We start from the raw sequence: 23,275 nt of genomic DNA on the forward strand, positions 1-23,275 counted from the left end.
ACTGTTTTGAGATGGGGTCTTGTAGTCCGCCTGCCCACAAGTTGATAGTCAAGGGTGATCTCGAACTCTTGATTCTTCTGCTCCTACCTCCCAAGTGCTGGGGTTACAGGTGTGCACCACCATGCCCAGCTTTTCTTTTTTGGTTTTGCTCTGTTTTTCTGTAGTTGAGAATATTATTGTGTGTTTATTGTTATTATTATGATGTGTGTATATGGGTGCCACAGTGCACGTGTGGAGGTCAGAGCTGGTTCTCTCCTTCCCTCTATATATGGGTTCAAACTCAAGTTATCCGACTTTCATTACAAGCCCCTTTTCCTGCTATGCCGTTTCACTGGCCCAAGAACATAATTTTGTTTAAAAAAATTATGTGTTATGTGCAAGCTTGCCTGAATATGTGCATCACATGCATTTAGGAGCCCGAGGAAGCTCAGGGAAATTATCTAATCCCCTGGAACTGGAGGTACAGGTGGTTGTGAGCCAAACCCAGATCCTCTGCGAGAGCATCCGGTGCTCTTGTTAAGAGCTGTGTCTCCAGCCCACCCCCCAGTATCATTTATGAGCGCCTACTATGAGCTAGCCCCTAGGAACACTGATGGGTCAGGCAGAGTAGGTCACTTAATGCATGGTGTTGATCAGATTGCCTTGACATCAGCTAGCTTGGTTGGGGTTTTTGTTTGGTTGGTTTTGTTGTTTTTTGAGACAGGGTTTCTCTGTGTAGCCCTGACTGTCCTGGAACTCACTCTGTAGACCAGGCTGGCCTCTATCTCACAAAGATCTGCTTGTCTCTGCCTCCCAAATGCTAGGTCGGATTAAAGGCATGCACCACCACCACCCAGCATTTGTTTTTTTTTTGTTTTTTTGTTTTTTGTTTTGTTTTGTTTTCTTTTGTAGTGCTGATAATTAAAGCAGAACCTGGCTCTGCCCAGGAACCACACTCCCTGCCCAATACCTTAGTGACCTGACCTATACTGCAGTAGGCAATTTGCTCCTTGGAGAGTCTGCACTGTGTGCTGGGTGCTAGACCAAGTCTTGTCTGCCCTTCATGAACCTTCTCCACATTCCCACGTAATAGATGGAGCAGCTTGAGGCCCAGAAGGCTTAAGAGCCCTATCCAGGGCCTCACAGCCCCTGAGGGGCAGAGCAGACATTCAGCCACTCTGTATCTCATTCCTAAGGAGGTATCATGTCTCTGGAGCATCTTGCCAATTTTCCTGAGAGAGTGCAGCATTTGGTTGGAGGATCAGTTGCCCAGCTGGCAAAGCTCAGGATTGTTCTAACTTTGCAGTTCCCTAATTGGCATGGGAAAAACTGGATTTAAAAAAAAAATCCCATCAACTCCACCCTGGCACTAACCAGAAAAACTAAAGCCCGGAGATAATCTGTGATCTGTTCTAGAATGTCCTGTAAGTTAGGGGTAGCACCGAAACTGGGACCCAAAGTAAGTTTGGGACACTTGTCTCCGCCTCCCTCATAAGCCTGACCAGTTTGTTGTGAGGTGAGAAGGTTTTGTTGTTGTTTGAGACCAGATGTCATGTAGCCCAGCCTCAAACTCACTGTGGAAGTGATGATGGGACCTCAGCCTCCCACGGGTTAGGATTGATGATGTAGCCATCAGTCAGTCTGTCACGGAGAAAGAGGAGTTTGTCCGTGGTGTATGAGCATGTTTGTACACATTCCAAACTGCACACCACTGCAGACCCGAGCGTTTGTGGGGCAGACTCTGGCACGGAGAGATTTGTGGATCAATAAACATCCTTTCCTGCTTCCTCCCTCTTCATTTATTCATGAACTCTGAACTCCCTGGTTCCCAAGAAACTGCTTGGAAGAAAGCAATTAGAGCGTAGTTAGAGCCACGCCTCTCTCCAGCAGGGGCGGGGCGGCCCTGGGGGTCCTGTAGCCCCAGCTTCTGCAGTGGCCACTCAGCTTCTGCTCACTCATGGAGACAGGGACACCCTCAGCAGGGACAAGGACTGCCCTCCGAGGCACTGATGCACTCAAGTGCCGCACTGGACTGGCTCGGGAGGCAGGCTCTCCACAATGCACGCAGTCAAGCATTCCTATGAGGAGTCTCCCAAATGTTTGAGTTTTGCTGAGCTCTTGGGCTCACCCTCCCAGGGATCCCCAGCCAGGCATTGCAAGAAAACTAAAAAGCCTCGTGGGCACCTGCTTTCCAGCAAGCCCGCTTAGCACACTAGTGAATGAGAACTGCCAGGATGGCAGAACATTATAAATCACCTGGAGGGAGCCATTTACCAGCCAAGGCTCCAGTCACTGCCAAATGATTAATATTAATAATAGGCCGAGTGTAGTGGTGTACACCTATAATCCCAGATCTCTGGGGACCAGGGCAGGAGGATGGAGAGGCTGAGGCTACTCTAGGCCATATAGTAAGACATTGCCTCAGAAACCAACAGAAAGCACTTGAGAGGCGGAGGCAGAAAGATCACAAGGTAAATGTCAGCCTCAGCTACATAGGAAGTATGAGACCATCCTGGGCTACCTGAGACGCTGTCTCCAAAACAAACCATTACAATAAAGAATAATAACAAAGGGGCCCTTGGCCAATGCTTACTGGGCTTTTTGTTTTGTTTTGTTTTGAGATTGTGTCTCACTACTTAGCAGATGCCTGGCCTGGAACTTGGTATGTAGACTAGTTAGTTGGCTTCAAATTCCCAGAGATCTGTTTGCTTCTACCTCCCAAGTGCTGGAACTAAAGACATGCTCACCGTGCTCAGCCTTATGGGACGTTTCTGAGCCAGGTTGGCTGCTCTTTCCCCCTTGGTGACCCACCAACAAAGAGAAGCCACCAGGACTCAGTGTGCCTCTGTGAGGGTCAAGGAGGACCCCTCCCTCCGGGTCCATTTTCTGACTTTTCTGGTGACCTCGGGTGGTAGCACTATTGTATAGACATTGATTCTGATGTATAGGTGGGACAACTGAGACTCAGGACATGACCAAATCTACCTGAGGTTGGGCCTTCATCATCCTGAGCTTCCTTGCTGGGGACCTTGAAACACTGTTCAGTGTGTCCTTCCTTGTGAATGGCACATCTCTGTTACAGTTTCTCTTGCCTTGTGCCCCACCTCTGACTTGAGTCACTGTCCCCAGACTGGCCACTGCTCCCACCCCAGCATTCTTGGCAAAGGAAGGCCATGGCCTAGAGGATGAGAGGCCCTGGCCTCTTGAGGGGAGATCACCATGGCTACCAAGGTTGTAGCCATGGAGACAGCCCCAAGCCCATGGGCTGAGATCAGAGGTTGTAGCTTCCTGATGGAGAGAGAAGGGGAGTGCCTGGGGCCCAGATGGCAGAGCTGGGATGATGAGCTGGATGGAGTCAGAGGAGAACTTAGGGGCCCGTAGTTTAGTGGACTCCCTTCTGCAAATGAAGGGATATGTTGGGGCAGCTGGAGACAGCCAGCCTTCTTTCTTCCCTTTCCCTGACCTACCTTAGGGGAAATTGCCATGACAACCGGCTTCCCATCATTGACCTCTCTGTGGGGCCCTGCCCCTTTTCTCTGAGTGACAGGTAGTCACCCTGGCAACAGGCCCATGCCCAGCAGGGGTCTATGACTTGCCATGGTCCCTCCCTTTCAAATAGAAAGCTCCATTGTGCAGCTGACTGCAACTCTGTCCGACTGGAGGTGGGTCCGCTACATCTTACCTGTCCTTCTCCATCAGCCCTGGGTCCGTCTTCACCAGCTGACCGAATCCTAACAGAATGCAATGTTGATCCTGTCCCCCTCTGCCTAAAGCCCTCCATGACTCCTCACTGCCTTCCTGTCTTCTAAGTGAAGCTGGAAGCCACCTTCTCAAGTGTGCATCAGGATTGCCCAGAGGGCTGGCAGATGTCTGAGAGATGGGATGGCGGCACCTGTAATCCCAGCACCTAGAGACAGGGCAGGACAAGCTCCACAAGGCTAGCCTGGGCTACATAGTGAGATCTTGTCTCAAAGAAACAAACTGTTTCTAGATCTCATCCCCCAGAGCTTCTGGTTAGTAGACCTGGAGTAGGGCCCATGCATTCCAGTTTCTAATGATTTCCCAGGTGGTAATGCTGCTGCTGCTGCTGGTCCAGGTACTAAATAAATCAGTGGTCCAGACTGTGGTCAGCTCAGGCTGTCCTACTGAGCTTTCTTTTTGTTTTCCATTACTTATTTATTTTGTGCATGTCGGGTGTGTGTGTGTGTGTGTGTGTGTGTGTGTGTGTAGTGTGTGTAGTGTGTGTCTGCTCTCCATGGCTTGCTTGCCTGTGGAGGCAAGAGGACAGCTTTAGGGAGTTGGTTCTCTTCTGTCCTGTGGGTCTTGGGGATCTGTCCGTCAGTCAGGCCTGGCAGCATTTGTCTTTACCCACTAAGCCATCTCACTGGCCCTCGACTTTCAGTCTTGACTTCTCACCATATCCATGTCCCCGTGTTCAGCCATGCTCACCTGAGCACCCAGGTCCTTCCACAGTTCACCGCCTCCGCATTCACTGTTTCCTCCTCATCTGATGGACCAGTCTTTTCTCCTTGACTCCTTGTTTCTGCCTCCCCCCGCCCCCAGGCGTAAATGGGATCCTTTCCCAGAGCCTGTCACCAAGCATAGCCCACTGAATGCCCTGGATGACTGTGAGGTACTTGGATGAAGGGCCTCATGATTCATTTGGCTGGTGAGACGTTGGTTGGTCTCTGTGCCAGGTGCTGGGTTTCAGTGGTGCCAGTGGTGATGTGGAGGTACTAGGAGTGCTGGACCAGAAGAGAGAGATGCAGGGCAGGGGATGTAGCTCAGTTGGAAGAGTGCTTGCCTACCATGCATGAAGACCTGAGTATGGCCCAGCATAGCATCAGCCGTCATCCTCGCCCTCAGGAGGTGAAGGCAAGAGGTTCATAAACTCCAGGACAGCCTCAGCTGCAACATAGTGAGTTCAAAGCCAGCCTGGGCTTCATGAGACTGTCTCACAAAACAAAACAAAGGGCAGGCTAGATGGCTCAGTGGGTAAGGATACTTGCCAAGGAATTCTGCCCCACCCCCACCACCCCCACCCCCGCCAGGTTAGGTTCCTGGAACCCTATGAAGGTAGAGAGAACAAAGTTGTCTCATGACTTCCACATGTGTGCCATGCCACATACACACACACACACACACACACACACACACACACACACACACACACAGAGTAGCGCACTCATACAACAATTTTGAAGAAAAAAAAATGGAGATGAAGATGCCCTGGAAAGAGCTTCTTAGATACCCTTGGAGTCAGCGTGGAGCTGATAAGTCTTTATGTAAGGAGGGCATGGACCTTTCTCAAGCCTTTGTATTCACTTCTCAGTCCAGCCAAGGAGCAAGCTGGACCCAATAGAGGAGTTTTCTGGGCCGCACTTGTTATATGTGGTAGAGTTGGGACTTGAACCTGGTATTCCTGATGCTGAGCCCCAAGCTCTTCAAACCCTGCACTGCCCCTCTGTAACCTGAGACTCTCCTCTGAAAGTGTGTCCAGTGAGGATTTAGCAGTTTGCTCGTAACAGACACCACAGTCCTTACAGGGGACCTGGGCATTACTAAGGGACCTGCTCTGACCACAGCCCCTCTCTCTTAGACAAGAGTCTACTTACTCATTCAGCAGCAGAGCCCAGGAGAGGCAAGCCAGCTGCTAGGGGACAGACCAAGTCCAGCTGTTGCCGAAAGCTTTGTTGTCTTAGTTCATAACTTGTTTGTTTTTTAGAATAGGGTCTTGCTGTGTAGCCCAGGCTGGGAGGAACTTGGTATGTAGCTGAGGCTGGTCTCACACCTGCAGCGATCACCTGGCCTATGCCTTCAGAGTCGCAGGATTACAGGCATGCTCCACTACACCCAGCTGTTGAGATACAAACGTGGGGGCCTCTGTTCCTTCTCTTCCCTGGCCCTGAGGCCCCCGAATGTTAAGGGAAGGTCTGGACCTGGGAGTAGCTGCAGACTTAGACTCCCCAGAGGCTTGTGATCAGTCTCGGGTACTTCAAGCTGCTCAGCCTGTCACTGCCTGTTTGCTGGTCAGTAGCCCCACGGGCTATCGGAGTGGACTGCAGTCCCCAAGCTGCCACAGGCTGTCATCCCCAAGACAGGCCGCCAGGGACAAGGATCCTCTGCTGAAGTGAGAAGCTGTCTGAGGCTGGGCTTGTGGGAGCCCGGGCTCATCCAACAGGAAGTGGGCCATGGCAGGTTGGGGAGGCATGGTTTAGGAAGACTCGTTAGGATCAAATGCCTGATGGGGGACCCCTCCAACAGGAAGTGGGCCATGGCAGGTTGGGGAGGCATGGTTTAGGAAGACTCGTTAGGATCAAATGCCTGATGAGGGACCCCTGGGCAGTGGGGAGCCCTCTCTGTCTTGCAGAGATGCTGCTGTGTGCTTCTCCCCCAGCATGAGCAGCAGTCAATTGCTCTGTCTCTCCCAGCCAGTCCCCTTATCCATAAAGTGGAGGTGCTGATTAACCACACCTGGCACCTCTTTTTTTTTTGTTTCTTTGATTTAGTGGTTTTGGTTTTTACACTTACTTATTTAATTAGTGTTGTTTTGGTTAGGGTTACTATTGCTGTGGTGAAATGCCACGACCAAAAGCAACTTGGGGAGAAAAGGGTTTATTTTGCTTACACTTGCACGTCACTGTTCATCACCGAAGGAAGTCAGGACAGAAACTCAAACAGGGCAGGAACCTGGAGGCAGGAGCTGAACCAGAGGCTGAGGAGGAGCGCTGCTTATTGGTTTGCTCCCCATGGCTTGTTCAGCCTGCGTTCTTACAGAACCAGCCCAGGGTAGCACCACCCACCATGGGCTGGGCCCTCCTACAGTCATCACTAATTAAGAAAACGCTCTAAGGCTTGCTTACAGCCAGATCTTATGGAGGCATTTTCTGAGAGGTCTCCTCCTCTCAGATGACTGCAGCTTGTGTCAATGGGACATAAAACTAGCCAGCACCAATTGTGTGTGTGTGTGTGTGTGTGTGTGTGTGTGTGTGTGTGTGTGTGTGTGTGTGTCTGCGCACGCACGTGTGCATGCACATACACATTCAAGTATGTGCATGCATGCCATGGTGCGTATATGGAAGGAAGGTCAGAGGACAACTAGCACACATTGATTTTCTCCCTCTCCATGATGATTCTGGGGACAGAACTTGGATCATCAGCCTTGGCAGCCAACACTGTTGTTACCCGTTGAGCTGTTTCTCAGGATCGAACTCTGTAGCCCAGGCTGACCTCTTGTCTCCTAAGTGTTGGGGTTACAGATGTGAGTTACTGTGTCCAGATGGCAGTTAACTGAGGCTTTGCAAACAGTGGCTGTGGTAATATTGGCCTTTATACACCTCCACCAGGCTCTCTGAGTGTATCTGTGAGACCTGTAGCCACAGTTTCTGGATAGTTTCACACAGGCTCTGATAATGCAAGAAGGGTCCCTGACAGCATCCCTCCAGCACAGGCCTGGAGAAGAGGATGGCATCCAATCCCTGCCTTCTTTCCTCATTTCTCCAGGGAAGGACAGGGGCTCTGGCATCAGGGGTCCTTTAAGGACTGTGCTAGAAAGCAAGTTTATGCCATTCCTCCTGAGGATCCAGTTGAGGGCACAATTCTAGACAATATGATGAGCAGTGGCAGCTGCTGGCTCCTCTCTGCTTAGGGACTGTGGGCAAGAGTCTGCTGTTTAATATTGTTCTGTGGTCTTGGTGCTTCTGGGGATGGTCCGTGGGGAACAGGACGGGCGGGTGAGCCACAGCCTGGAAGTCTCACTGAATAAGTCACAACATTATAGACATTCCCAGGAGGGAGGACTCCAACCCACCAACACCTATGAGCTCAGGAAGGGTCTCATTTGTGAAGAGAAGGTAGACCAGCTCATGGGGCAGTGAGTGTGGTAAGAGCTGGGACTCGAGCCAGAGACCCTGGTGGAAATCCCCGGCAGCCCCATAACCATACTAGTTACATTGTGTTTCTGTTCCCTCCAGTGCAAAAATCTGAGTCTGGGCAGCATGTCGGTGAGGGTTAACTGAATGGAGGCTTTTTAGAACCAGGAGGTACATGGCCTGGATGTGTGGCCAATTCTCTTTCCTCTTGGCATTCTGGAGCTGTAGTACAATGCCTCATGAGAGGTTGGCACATAGTAGGTTCTACAAACAAGACTTCCCCTATCAGCTCTGCTCTGGCCTCCTGTGCAGCCAGCCACTCCCCGACCCCCACACAGATTCTGTCAGCACTCTGGCTCAGGGCCAGGAAATGATTGCAAAAGGTAGCCAGGCTTTGTCTATCCTGCCCCCCACCCCAGCACCCTCTTTAATCTCCAGGCCTACCCAGGGCAGATTGTAGGTGTCTGGTTATGAGCTTGGGTTCTGGTCATACCACCTGGCTTGCTGACGATCAGCCCCCTTTAGCCCTGAGATCTTGGGCAAGAGATTGTCATCCATAGAAGGGTGGGATGATGACCCATTCGTCATTTGTAGTTGTGAGGGCTGAATGAGACGATGCATGCAAGGGCTTGGCACAAAGCCTGGTAGCGTTGGTGCATGCAAAATCTTAGCCATTGTCATTACGCTGTGCTCAAGTTCAAAGCAGAAATCTGTTCAAAAGGGTATCCCCTTAGGGTGCCCTGTGCAACCCCCTCCCCCAACAGCCCCTTCTCACACTCCATGACTATAGACCCCAAATAACTTTTCACAGGGTCCTCACTTGGGCCAGACTGGAATGAGGCACCCCACCCCCTATGACAGGTAGATAACCAGGGCAAGTGGGTGTGGGTGTGTGAGACACACTCAATTTATCATTGAGTCCTTAATGCCCATGACTAACACCTATGTACATAAACCTTCAGCCTGTGTCAGGTAAGGGCGGCGCAGAGGGATGGGTGCCACGGGCTTAGGCTCCCTCACCCCTTCAAGCCTCCACACCCTCCATCCATCCCGTAGGACCAAAGCGAACATGTCCCTGGGCATCATAACTCACAATCTGCACCTTTCAGGACTGGGACGCTAAGTGTTTGGGATCCTGGGGCGGAGGGTCTCTTGTGCACCTTTGCCTGCTGGTTCCTGACTGCCGGCTCCCACCGCTGTTGCCGGGCAGACTTCCCCACCTGGCTCTTAGGCAGAAGTGGTTGCGGTTGCCATAGCAGTGAGGCTGGTTTTCCTCACTTCCTTCCCCGGAGCCTCAAGACAAGAGGACCACGAAGTCAGCCAGGGATGGGATGCTTTCCTTCCCGGGTCACAGGAAGGGTGGCATCAGCCAGGAGAGGCGACCCCACGTCAGGTAACAGATGCTTCCACGGTAGCATTTAGTCCCACTGGAGTACTCCCCCGACCCAGGCTGCTTTCATGCCCTGCCGCAACCCTGCCCGGTCTGTCGTCCAGACACTGGAGCGTGCGCATTGTGTCCTCCGTGCCCTCAGCTCTAGTCAGTGGGTGCTTCCAGGCCCCCTCCCTCCACAAGATTACCCCACCCCACCCCACACAGGGTTTCTCTGTGTAGTTTTGGTGCCTGTCCTGGAGTTCGCTCTGTAGACCAGGCTGGCCTTGAACTCACAGAGATCCGCCTGGCTCTGCCTCCCGAGCGCTGGGATTAAAGGTATGCGCCCCCACCACTGGGCTCCACAAGATTTTTAGTTGAATACTGTTGCCTCCTCACCTTCAGATCCCATCCTCAGGCAAGCTTTCCTGACCATGCCCACTGCAGCGCTCTTCCTGGACCCTTCCTTCAGAACACAGTGTGTGTGTGTGTGTGTGTGTGTGTGTGTGTGTGTGTGTGTGTGTGAAAGTCTCTCTCTGAATGAGGACTCCCAAGGGTGTGTGTGTGTGTGTGTGTGTGTGTGTTTGAAACAAAGTTTCACGTAGCCCAAACTTGCTATGTAGCTGAGGCTAGCTTTTAAACTCCTGATTTTCCTGCCTCCGCCTCCCAAGTTCTAGGATCACAGGCATGCACTACCATTCCTGATTCCCTTTTTTGAAAGTTGCACTGTAGAAGCTGAAGAGATGTCTTAGCGGTTGAGAGCACCGGCAGCTCTTCTGGAGGACCAGAGTTTGAGTCCCAGCACCCACATGAGGTGGTTCACAACCATCTGGAACTTCAGTTTCAGGATCCAGCACTTTCTACTGGCTTCCTTGGGCACTGCACACATTAGATGCCTACATATACATACATAAAATTAAAATATCTTTAAGCGGGGCAGTGGTGGCTTGTGCCTTTTCCCAGCACTCGGGAGGCAGAGGCAGGCAGATCTCAGTGAGTTCGAGGCCAGCCTGGTCTACAGAGTGAGTTCCAGGACAGCTAGGACTACACAAGGAAACCTTGTCTTGGAACCCCCCACACACGCACACACACACACAAAAAAAGAAAAATATCTTTAAAAATTTAGATGCAATTGACATGTTATAAAATTTTCCTTTCATGTGTGTATATATGTATTTGTGTATGTCTGCACAAGTACACTCACATGTATTGCTCATATATTACATGCTAAAAATGCACTCAGCTATTGAGCTCAAGACCTATTACTTTTTTTTAAAAAAAGTTTTTTGAGACTTAAGAGTCATATAGCCCTGGCTGGCTTCAGCACGCTCTGCAGCCCAAGCAGACCTTGAACGCTCATTTCTCTTGTCTCAGGCCCAGCAAGATCTTCATTTTCAGGATGGGCAACCTGCCTGCTTCATTACTTGGCTGATTGTGATTTTTGGTATCATAACAAAGGAACTATTGTCTAATCTAAGGTCCTGCAGAGTTAGAGCTGTGCTTTTGTTTTGTTGTTGATTTTGGAGACAGTGTTTCTCTGTATAGCCCTGGCTGTCCTAGAACTCCTTCTGTAGCCCAGGCTGGCCTCGAACTCAAAGATTCATCTGCCTCTGCCTCCCTAGTGCTGGGATTAAAGGCCTGCACCACCACTGCCCAGCCTTTACTTTGTTTTATTGAGACAGCGTCTCACTATGTAGTGTTGTCTGGCCCAGAACTCAAGACCAGGCTGGTCTGGAACTCATAGAGATCTACCTGCCTCTGCCTCCTGAGTGCTTGGTATATACCACTATGCCCCGCCCATTTAAAACAAACAAACAAAACAAAGGTTGTTACTATTTTGATGGAGACTGTGCAGAGTCTGCAGATCCACTGGGAAAATACAGCCACCCTATGGCTGTTAACACATCCTGTTGGCCTCCGTCAGTTCCTAGCCATGTGACCTCTGGCGAGTGTTCAAACCTCCCTCGCCTCTGTTTCTCCTCTGTAAAAAGGGGCGAGGGAGTGGCGGGGGTGGCAGGGGTGGGGACCAAGCCTGTTTTTGTTTCCATTTCCCCCACTTCATCTCCCTCCCACTTAGCACTCAGGCAGTCCGAAGCTCCGTCATAATTAATCCTGTGCCTAAGTGCCGGCTCTGTAAGGTGCTTTCTGTCCAGGGTTTTTTGGCTTAATTATAGGGTGGTGTGCATTGTATTTAGTCAGTGAATCTGATTAATCATCGTTTTATTTATCTGGATGTTTGTCTGCAGCCAGCATCTCTGGGGAGGTCTTTATGCTGAGTTTTCTTGGCTCGGAATGCTCTACCTGCCTTCGGGGCTCCTCTTCAGAGGACAGTCTCCTTCCAGGCCTTCACTGCCTGCTCCAGAGCCTGCTGGGGGCCTGCATCTGGAAGCTGGGCCTTCCGGGGGCTAATAATGTGGATATAGGAATGTCAGCATTGCCAAGAATTGAGAGTCCTGGGAGAACTGGAACCCAAGCCTGGAAAAGAGTTCTGGGCGCTGTCCTCAGCTTGCTGGGAACATTCCACACATGTTCACCTCATTCCCCATCTCCAGTCCAGTTCCCTCTAAGGCTCTTTCTTGGCTGTCTGCTTAGAATTTCTCTTCCCCAGGAAGAGATGACTCGGTAGTTAAGAACATGTGAGGTTCCCAGCACCTATACCAGCTTGTAATTCCAGCTACTGGAGGTCTGACACTCCCTTCTGTCCTCCATTGGTAATGCACACACATGTGTGCACACATACATAACTAAAAATAAAACCTTGCCAGGTGGTGGTGGTGGTGGTGATGGCGGCGGCGGCACACACGCCTTTAATCCCAGCACTCGGGAGGCAGAGGCATGTGGATCTCTGTGAGTTCGAGGTCAGCCTGGTCTACAGAGTGAGATCCAGGACAGCCAGAGCTGTTATATAGAGAACCCTGTCTCGGAAAACCAAAAAAAAGAAAAGAAAAGAAAAAGAAAGAAAAGAAAAAATTCCTCTGCCCCAGACCACAAATGGAGCTCTGACTTTCCCTTCCAGCCTCAACTTCCCCTTCCCATCACCTCTGACTGTACCCAGCCAGTCATTGATATTATCCCAAGTTGCCCAGGACTTCCTTGCTTGTCTCTCAAAGTGCTCTGCCCTGAGAAAGCCCCAGGTAATCTAGAACAGTGGTCCACCTGCCTCGGGCTCGGGGATTCGCTAGTGTGTGTTTATCATCTGTGGCTTATTTCATGTCGTACTTCTGCTTCCTTATGCAAGATTGCTCCTCCAAAGCAAAGCCTTGCGGACTGTGACTGAGTCTCACAATCCCTGTCCCCCTTCTTTCCCCTCATCCTGTTCACATGCTCCTGCAACCTGCCTTCCCATCATGCCTGGCACAGCCCTCTCTTCATACCCTCTTGCAATGGCTACAATGTGTCCTACTATGTGCAGGCATGGCGCTGTGCCGCATTCAAATGGCATCTCTGTAAAGCCTTCCTGAACTCCCCCAAGGGATTCCAGGGTTTCCTCTTTTCTGTCACTGTCTTTTCATTGCGTGGGAGTGCTTTGTGTGGAGGCCAGAGGTGGTCAACCTTAGGGGTTCTTCAGGGGCCATCTTTTTTTGTGTGTTTTTTTTTGGGGGGGGGTTGTTGTTAGTTTGGTTTGTGGGTTTGTTTTTTTTTGTTTTTTTTTTGTTTTTTTTTTGTTTTTTTTTGTTTTGTTTTTTTGAGACAAGGTTTTTTTTGTGTAGCCCTGGCTGTCCTGAAACTCACTCTGTAGACCAGGCTGGCCTCGAACTCACAGAGATCCACCTGCCTCTGCTTCCCGAGTGCTGGGATTAAAGGCATGTGCCACAATCACCACCCACCTTTTGTTTTGTCTTAATATGATCTCTTTTTAAATATACGGGGGGGATTTGCTTTATTTTATGTGTGGGTACTTGCCTCGTGTACAGGTGTACCACGTGCATGCAATGCCCTCAGAGGCCAGGAGAGGGTGTTGGATCCCCTGCAGCTAGCGTTACAGACCATTGTTTGCACTTACTTGGGCGCTGCAAATTGAACCTGTCCTCTGGAAAGCAGTCAGTGCTCTTAACCACTGAGCCATCTCTCCAGCCTCCTACATTGTGAGACAGAGTCTCTCACTGGAACTTGAGGCGTACTGTGAAGGATGGCCAGAGAACCCCATGGGGTTCGCCTGCCTCTGCCTCGTCAGCACTGGGATTGTAAGTGCGCACCGTAGACTGGAGTGATTGCGCTGCCATTGCAGGCTAGGCTCACAACCGAAAGGGCAAGCATTTGCCCTCAGGCTCAACTTTCTACACACGTTCTGGGGATCAGAATAGGTGCTCATCCCTGTAGAGCAAGGGCCTTAGGAACTGAGCTAGCCCCACCTCTGCCCTCCCTATCACCATCTTAGTAAGATATGTGAACTCATTTAGTTTTGCAACTCCAGGAAGTAGGGAGGCTGTAGGATGGAGAATCGTGTGTGTGTGTGTGTGTGTGTGTGTGTGTGTGTGTGTGTGTGTGTGTGTATTTTCTCCAGGCAGGGTTTCTCTGTGAAACAGTCCTGGCTGTCCTGGAACTCACTCTGTAGACCAGGCTGGCCTCGAACTCACAGAGATCCGCCTGGCTCTGCCTCCCGAGTGCTGGATTAAAGGTGTGCGCTACCACCGCCCGGCAGGATGGAGAATCTGGGACTCGGGGAAAATGAACCCCAGCCCACACAGTGGGCCAGTAGCATCGTGAACTCAAGCAGTCTGCCTTCAGAGCACCTTCTGCCTCTCGCTGGCACCATAAACTGCTTGTCCAAAGTGAGTAGTGCGGGGGGCCAGAGCAGGGTTAGGGCCCTCTGCTCCTCTGGGGAGGGGCTGGGGAGTATGGGTGGGCAGTGTGCCACCTCAAAGGCAAAGCCCATAGGAGGTATCCACCAAAAAGTCAAGTCCGAAAGTTGGCAATGAGGTTGAAATCCATGTCATGCCAGAACCCAGAAATGGGGTTCCAGGTCTAGGCAGGAGGCATCTAGGCTGGAGGTGGGGCGGTGCAGCCCCAGATTCAGGTGTAAGCTCCATAGGGCTTTTGTGGGCTCTCCTGGGTACAGAGTGAGTGACAGAGGAGTTGAGCTGGGGAGTCCTGGGGTTTTGGAGTGAATCTAGATGGCAATGAAAGGAGTCTAGCCTTGTCTCCATCTCCAGAGGAGGAAACTGAGTCACAGAGGCATGGTGGCCTTCTGCATTGCCTCCCCTTGTGGCTTCTAAGGGTTTACCAGGTGGTGAATGAAGAAACAGGCCCAGTGGGGTGTTGGGGTGCTTTGATTTTTGTTGGTTTTCCCCTCATAGTCCTGCCCTGGGCTGTTCTGGGGTTTATGCAAATTAATGTAGATGTATGTTAATTGGATCACTACCAGTCAGCATGCACTAATGGGGCTGCCAGCTCAGAGATATGGTGAGACAGAGCTGTCCAGAAGGGGCCCAAGGAGCCCCCAGCTGAGAAAGGGGTATGGGTCAGTGGTCACTGAGATGAAGGGGTGGGGTTGCCATGGATACAGAGGCCGAAGCCCTGCCTCTTGACAGGACCAGACTGGCCAGATCAGCCTGCTGGGCCTCACTAAAGCTCCAAGCTGGTCTCTGAGGATTAATTACCCGGAAGGTGAGGACCAACTGCTTTCTAGCTCCCCCCCTGACCCAGTCCAAGTAGAGGGCTGGGCCACAGCAGGAGGGCCTGAGGACAGACAGATGGCAGTCTGGGGTTTGGATACAGAGATGTGAAGTGAGGAAGAGGGTGCCTACTTCCAGAGCAGAAGGCCCCTCCAGCAGGCCTCTTTTTTTTTTTTTTCTTTTGAGACAAGGTTTCTCTGTGTAGCTTTGGATCCTTTCCTGGAACTCGCTCTGTAGACCAGGCTGGCCTCGAACTCACAGAGATCCGCCTGGCTCTTCCTCCCGAGTGCTGGGATTAAAGGCGTGCACCACCACCGCCTGGTTCCAGCAGGCCTCTTAAGGGGTGGTGCAGACGGGCTCAATTGCTAAGCTTTGTGAGCATGTGTGGCAGGGAAGAGTGAGAGCTTGGACCACATAGTGGCTGAACTTGAGTTCTGCAGTATCTCCATACTTGCGCCTTCCACAGCTCTGGGCCTCAGTTTCCTCATTTGTACCTTGGGATGGGATTAGAGGGTATAGCATAGACGTGAAGGTCAATATACAGCGGCACTTAATAAAGTACACTATGGTAGACCCTTAAGGTTGTCGCAGTCCTGGGGGCTTTGGTTTGTCCCTTTATAAGAGGACACTCCTCACTTGTCCATGTTCCTCGTTCCGTTCCTCTGGGCTTAGTACTAGTGTCCTTAGAGGAGAGAGATGACATGAGCCGTGTCCCCAAGATAGGAGCTGAGCTCATTTTCCATCAGGGAGTTTTCAGGACTTGGCCCACAAAAAGCACTGTGTTGGCTCAGCTGGTAAAGATGCCTGCTGCCCAGCCTGGCAGCCTGAGTTCAACCCCTGGGAGCCTACAGGATGGGAAGTGAGAACTGACCTCTGAATGTTGTCCTTTGACCTACGCACGCGCACGCACACACACACACACACACACACACACACACGCACGCACGCCATGATACACACACAAATAAATGTGATATTAAAAACAATCTTTAAGCCAGGTGGTGGTGGTATACACCTTTAATCCCAGCACTTGGGAGGCAGAGGCGGGCAGATCTCTGAATTTGAGGCCAACCTGGTCTACAGAGCGAGTTCCAGGGCTACACAGAGAAACGCTGTCTCAAAAAAAAAAAATTTTTTTTTAAAGAACCATCTATAGGTGAATGAATGGATGCTGTGTGTTCAGAACAGTGTGTCTGGGAGACAAGTGCTTGCTAGTGGCAGGGTGACTCAGGAGACACACTTCAGTCTACGCTGTCACCTCCCCACACTGTCCAGAACAGCAGTGCATGCAGGACCGGGTTTCAAAATCTGCCACCTCTGTCTGAGTAACTTCAGAAGTTGGGTAACAGCAGCGGGGACAGGATGCCCTTGGCCTGCAGCCCCCGAAGGAGAAGAGAGGGTGAATCTAGATGAAGTCAGGTTGGAGGAGGCAGAGATTTGAGGGCCAGGAGAGTCAGGGCCATGCTAGCCCAGGGGCTCCTAGAGTCATGTAGTCGGGCTTGGCAGCCACTGCCTGATCCAGTGAGCCATCTCACCAGCCCAGCTCATTTGGTTTTTGTTTTTTTAAATGAAGTCTTATATAGCCCAGGTTGACCTCGAATTCAATATGTAGCGGAGGCTGGCCTTGAATTCCTGATCCTCCTGCCTCTACCTCCCCAGTGCTAGGAATATAGGTGTGTGCTACTACGCTTGGCTTTTTAAAACCTTTTTTATGTAGGTGTTGGGATCTGAGTCAGCCTCATACACTGCCGCTCAGCTGTCCCCTTGCCACTCACTGCCGCGCCCCCCCTCGCTTTAACTTCCTTTTTTAAATTATTTTATTTTATGTGCACTGGTGTTTTTGCCTGCATGTGTGTCTGTGTGAAGGTGTAGGAACTCCTGGAGTTACAGACAGTTGTGGGCTCCCATGTGGGTGCTGGGAGTTGAACCCAGGACCTCTGGAAGAGCAGCCCAGTGCTCTTAACTGCTTTCTTCCTTTTTTTTTTTTTGGAGGCAGGGTTTCTCTATGTAGCCTTGGCTAAACCAGGCTGGCCTTAAACTCAAAGATCTCCTCTGCCTACCTCTGCTGGCCCGGTAGCTTTAACTTTCTTAAACACATTATCTTGCTGGGCAGTGGTGGCACACGCCTTTAACCCCAGCACTTGGGAGGCAGAGCTAGGTAGATCTCTATGAGTTCCAGGACAGCCAGGGCTACACAGAGAAACCCTGTCTCGGGGAAAAAACAAACAAACAAACAAAAAAACATTATCTTAGTTGTGAGCCAGTTCAGAGCTCCAGATGTGTGTGTTTGGAACCTCATCTCCTGTGCCCAGTTCAGAGCTCCAGATGTGTGTGTCTGGAACCTCGTCTCCTGTCCCCACGCTCTGTCCCCTGAGGTGACCCCTCAGAACTGCTGTCTCTTCCTGGCTCTCGATGCTGCGTTTACTGTCACGCGCATTTGGTGTCTTTTTCTGGCTTTTGTGTTTTACACAGTGGACTGCTCTGTGGGTTGCTTTTCTAACTTAACAGTGATAGCTTTGGCTGGTTTCCAGTGGGATCATGGCTAGGAGGAGAGCTGCTGGGGCTCTGGAAAGAAGGCGGGGACGCTCTTCATATGACAAAGCACCAGAGGTGTCCCCAAAGGTCACTAGGCACAGAGGAATGTACAGTAGTCCCCAATATCAGCCACCAGAGGCCATGGCCTGTCTCTCCTCCCTCTCTCTCTCAACCGTCCTGCCACCTCCCTCCCTCCCTCCACCCCCTCCATCTTTCTTTTCTTCCTTCTGCTTTCTTTCCTACCCCCCTTCTTCTGGTTTTGGAGATGCGGTTTCACTATGTAGCCCAGGCTGGCACACATTTGCAGTGGGCCCTCCTGCCTCTGTCTCCCAAGTGCTAGGATTACAGGTGTGTGCTGTCCTCTTGCAGCCCTGCTTTCTAAGACAGAGGCCACCAGGTTTGTTGACTGCCTCACATGCCCCTGTCCTTAGCCTAGGGCCTGGCCCAGAAGGTGCTTACGAAATCTATCTATTCAGTGGATTAAATCTCTCCCCTGTCCTTGCCAAAGCCCCTCCTGGTCTCCACCACTCTCCCTTTAAGCCCCGCTAAGACACTCTCTCAGCTGACACACAATAGGCTGGCCCCAGGTGGAGCCCTGAGGTGGGTCCGGTTTAGGAGCTGGGAGCCCCCTCCCCTCAGGCAAGTGGCCGCCCCTCCCAGCTGTCACTGTGCTGAGCCCTAATGAGGGCCTCACTAGTCAAGATCTCTGGGGCTCCTTCCAGCCTGCGGCATCCGCTCCAGCCCATCCCCTCATTTCACGGATGAGGGGCTGAGTCGAGTGTAATTTTGTCAGCTGCTTCAGAAATCCACTGGGAAGGGGGGCTTTGAGGCACACGGAGGGCTGCTGCCTTGTGCTGAGGACCAACTGTGTCTGACACCCCACTAGCCGAGCGCTTTATGTGGCAGAACACGAGGAAACCCAGGCCCAGAGAGGGAGAGGCACCTGCCCAGGGTTGCAGGCTGAGGCACTGACTGAGCTGAGTTTCCCTCCAGTCTGCCAGACCCCAAATGGGGAGATTCACTCCTCAAAGTCAGTCAGAGGCAGAAGAGGGCTGCTCCTTCCGTTCCTCCAAGACTTCCAGGGTGCCACCCTCCTCTTCCCCCAGACAGCCAGACTTCTGCAGCTAAGGCATATGGCTGCACACTGGAGTATTGGCCAGGGAAGTAGTTGACTTGAAAAATGGATGGGCAGGGGCTGAGGTACTAGAGGCTTCTGATGAAGTTCCATGGCCCTTTGCCCGGCCCCTTCCCTGCCTCCACTCTAGCCAGCTTCCTGGGGCTCGGGTGGGTCCGTCTGTATTATTCCCCACCCCCACCCAGTTTTCCACCTGGGATTGGGCTCCTGGGGTTGGAGTCTAGACAGACAAGAGCATCCTACTGAGACCAGAGGCAGCCCTGACAAGGGGCTGCAGGTTCCCATAGCAACAGCATCCCCCTCAGCTGGCAGCCACCGGATAAATAAATAATCAGGTTTTGGGGGTGGGGAGCTAAGGGCCAGGGGTAGGGCATCCAGGCAGACTAGGTCTTCACTCTGGAGAGGAGGAGCATGTGTGTGCAGACCTGAAGTATTCTGGGAGAGGAGGGTTGGGACATCCAGGTGAGAGAAAACATGGATAGTGAAAGTGGTCAGATGGGAGATTTGTCCCATTAGTGACCCGTAAGCGTGGGGATATTAGAGAGCAGGAAGAATGCTTGATTTAGAACTGAAGTGTCCAGCTCTTGCATCTGGACACATCAGAGGAGTGGACGCTGGAAATGGACCAGGTCCAGCAGATTAAGTTTACAGTGAATACTGTAGCATGATGGAGTGGGTTTGTAAACCCAGCACTCTGGAGGCTGAGGCAGGAGGATCTCAAATTCCAGGACAGCTTGGGCTCCATAGCAAGATCCTGTGTGCAAAACAAAAGAAAAACCAAAAACAAACAAACAAACAAACAAAAAAGTTTTCAGAGATGGGGCAAGCCCTGGAGAGCAGTGGGTGAAGTATGGCAGTCAAAAGACTGTCAACCCCTGTTGGGACCTTGGGAGAATGGGAGGAGGTAAGAGAAACAGACTTCCCTAGGAAACTTCAGGAAGGGGACGGGGCCAAGGACAGGGGATGGTAATGGTACCCCTGTGGGCTCGAGAATCAAGAAGACAGCCAGGTGATGGTGGTGCACACCTTTAATCCCAGCACTCGGGAGTCACAGGGGATCTCTGTGAGTTCGAGGCCAGCCTGGTCTACACAGAACAGTGGTTCTCAACCTTCCCAATGCTGAGACCCTTTAATAAATACAGTTCCTCAGGTTGTGGTGACCCCACACCATAAAATTATTTTGTTGCTACTTCATAACTGCAATTTTGCTATTGTTATGAATTGTAATATAAATATCTGATAGGAAGGATATCTGATACATGACCCCCCCCCAGGAGGTCCTGACCCACAGGTTGAGAACCACTGACATAGAGACCCTGTCTCAAACAGAAGAGGAAGAAGAGGAAGAGGAAGAAGAGGAGGAGGAAACACCCTCAAGACTGGCTTTTCCCTTAGCACTCACACATCGGGAGTCTTTGCTAAGGGAGCAGACTGCAAAATAACAAACACCCAGAGACCACTTATGGCTTCTGGTCTCAGCAGGCTTCCCTGAACAAAACAACTTGGTTGCACACACCTGTAATCCCAGCGTTCCAGAAAGTGAGACAGGATTTCACCAATAACCTTGGCTATCGGTGAGGTGAGCCCAGAGTGAGCTACATGAGACCCTGTCACCAAATAAATTAATTCATTTAATTAAATAAAGGACTGGGAAGATGGCTCAGTGGTTAAAGCCCTTGCCACCAAGCCTGACAAGCTGAGTTTGATCCTGGAAGCCACAGACCCCCAAAAGTTGTCCCCCTGACTGCCATGTGTTCACTGTAGCAAATTCACACACACACACACACAAATAAAAAAAAATTTTTTTTTAAGGCAAAGAGTGGCGTGAGGATAAGCCTATAGAGTTCTTTCCCCAGGGTCAGCCAGCCACCCAAGTCAGGGCTAGATTGTGGAGTCCATTAATTGTTGTGTATGGGTGAGGAACCTGAGGCCCAGCAGGGCAGGTGACCCGTCCAAAGTCCCCCAGCAGACAGGGGCACACTCCCCACTCTCCACCTGTGCCCCTTGACTCCCGAGCTAGTGCCTGCTGGGAAGCATGGTACCTCGGTACCTAGATGAGACAGGTGGCAGAGAAAGGTCTGTTCTGCCACCTGCCTGCTGTGTGACCTTGGGTGAGTCATTTGTCCTCTCTGAAGCGCATGTTCTCTTTCCTCAAGATGACATAACGATTCTAGGCCCGTCTTCCTGCCAAGGCATGTGCAGGGAGAGATGAACTTGGGATGCCTCTGACCATCTGCAGAGCCCTGTGAGGATTGTCACCAGCGAGAAGCAGATGGGAAGGTGCCAGGCTTGAGCCTGGCACTACCAGGCTCCCCTCATGTCCTGCCCAAGCCTGCAGCTTCTTTGGTCTCTGCCCAAGTTGTGCCATCTGTGTGGTGGCATCAGCCTGCTGCCCTGACAGGAAGAGACCCTGGGATCTCTCCCTTGACCCAAATCCCCCCCCTGCCCCCTGCCTCATTCCTAGGCAGACCCTCTGCTTCACTCTGGGGGTATGCTGTTGTAGTTTTTAGTGTTGGGTATCAGACCCAAGGTTTTGACGTGCTAGACAAGCACTCTACCACTGAGCTATATTCCCAGCCCCCCAATTTAAAGTGTTTAATTACACTTATTTATTTGGGATAATACTTGTGCATATCAGAGGACCAATTATAGAAGTCAATTCTCTCACCATTTGGGTCCTGGAAATCAACCTCAGGTAGTCAGGCTCAGTGGTCGGCACCTTTAGCCTCTCAGCCATCTTGCCCCCACCCCAAGTCTGCTTTGAGCAATGGTCTTACTGAGTTACCCAGGAAGGGCTTGCCAGCAGGAAGGAGAGGGCAGGACCCTGGCTCAGATTCCCACCCCTACCCCCAAGACATGGTCAGCCATAGAGGCCTTGACTTCCTCTTGCATTTATCCCAGGGCTGAAGGAATGGATGTCTTGAGTCTCTGTCCTTTTGGGTGGCAATTGTCTCAGCCTGTCTCTTCCACAGGTGGCTGCACTCCAGCGGCAGATCTTCGATTTCCTGGGCTACCAGTGGGCTCCCATCCTGGCCAACTTCCTACATATCATGGCTGTCATCCTGGGCATCTTTGGCACCGTGCAGTATCGGTCCCGGTATCTCATCCTGGTACGTAGGGTAGCAAGGAAACATCAGGAAGTCGTGGCTTCTGTTCCTACTGACTGACTTCACTGAGGACGTGGTCTGGCAGGAGTGGTGATGTGTATCTGTAATCCTAGAACTTGGGAGACAGAGGCAGTATCATCAAGAGTTCGGGATAGCCTGGGCTACACAGTGAGACCCTACATTAAAAAAAAAAAAAAAAAAAAAAAAAAAGGTCTGAAGGTAGCTGGTGTGGCTTTTTGAGGTCAATGATTCCTGTGCTCCAGCCCCAGGGGTATGATGGGTATTCCCAGAGCCCTTCACTACTATTGGTCTTCAAGACCCCTAGTCTCAGACATCCTCAGCCATGCTCCCCAAGGGTCTTGGTGCCTCTTCAGGTGGCCATATCAAGGAAACAGGCTTTTCCCTAGATTAACCCACATCCACACTTGATTCCTGCGGTATCAAGGGCATGCAATGCTGTGCTACCAGTGGCCTACTCATGCTCATTCTAGGTCATCTCTCAGGTCCTAAAGGCACATTCCACCATGCTGGCTCTGCTGGCCGGTGTCCTCACCCACTAAGCCATCTCATCAGCCCCTGCAGTTTGTGTTTTTAAGATTTCATTTGCTGCCGGGCGGTGGTGGCGCACGCCTTTAATCCCAGCACTCGGGAGGCAGAGCCAGGCGGATCTCTGTGAGTTCGAGGCCAGCCTGGGCTACCAAGTGAGTTCCAGGAAAGGCGCAAAGCTACACAGAGAAAACCTGTCTTGAAAAACCAAAAAACAAAAACAAAACAAAAAATTCATTTGCTTATTTTAATTATGAAGGGGTGCACTTGAGTGTGGGTACCTGAGGAGGCCAGAAGGCGGCACTGGGTCCCCTGAACCTGAAGGTACAGGTGGTTGTGAGCCTGCCCTTGTGTGGATGCTGGGAACAAAAATCTCTCCTGAACTGCTGAGCCATCTCTCCAGTTTGCTTTTTGTTTTTGTTTTGTGTTGTGTTGTGTTGTTTTATTTGTTTGTCTGTTTTTTTGAGACAGGGTGTCTTTGTGTAGCCCTGGTTGTCCTGGATCTCACTCTGTAGCCCAGGCTGGCCTTGAACTCACAAAGATCCGCCTGCCTCTGCCTCCTCTGAGTGCCAGGATTAAAGATGTGTGCCACCACCGCCCAGCTCCCGATTTGTATTTTCAGTAAACTCCTCAAAGTCATTGAAGTACATATAGCAGGGGTCTCTTCAAGGACCTAGGCTAAGGGCCAGCCCTTCCTCCTAGCTGTGTGACCCAGAGAAGCTGAGCCTGCCTCTGGGCCTCAGGAGAGGGCAGAGGACATGCCTGCCCGGCAGGCCTGGGAAGGATAGCTGTGGACTTGTAGCCTCCACCACAAGATTCCCTCCCCCTTGGAGTCTGTGTCCATTGGCTGAGCCATCCCCGGCCCCACCCTGAACTCAGCTTTGCTTTCCACAGTACGCAGCCTGGCTGGTGCTCTGGGTTGGCTGGAATGCCTTCATCATCTGCTTCTACCTGGAGGTTGGACAGCTATCCCAGGTAAGCCTCCGGCCTGGTGGTGTGCAGAGCACACAGCCTGACGACCTTCACCGCCCCTCCTGGGAGCTGGGACACGGTCTCTTCCACACACCTCTCTCCCTCTGCACACTAAGATAATCCATGCAGCCCGCTTGACCTCCAAT

General features: G+C 51.5%; 1 protein-coding gene across 1 annotated transcript in view; it reads left to right on the forward strand.

The window, feature by feature from the left end:
* Nkain1 (sodium/potassium transporting ATPase interacting 1) overlaps positions 1 to 23,275 on the forward strand; it is a 40,263-nt gene that overhangs the window by 10,751 nt on the left and 6,237 nt on the right. Inside the window, exons 2-3 of the mRNA XM_059256147.1 lie at positions 21,477 to 21,614; positions 23,052 to 23,132. Of these exons, the coding sequence (XP_059112130.1) occupies positions 21,477 to 21,614; positions 23,052 to 23,132 (219 nt within the window). The remainder of the gene's footprint in view (positions 1 to 21,476; positions 21,615 to 23,051; positions 23,133 to 23,275) is intronic.

The sequence above is a fragment of the Peromyscus eremicus genome, chromosome 2 (genome assembly GCF_949786415.1).
Source record: "Peromyscus eremicus chromosome 2, PerEre_H2_v1, whole genome shotgun sequence".
In the NCBI taxonomy this organism is placed as follows: Eukaryota; Metazoa; Chordata; class Mammalia; order Rodentia; family Cricetidae; genus Peromyscus; species Peromyscus eremicus.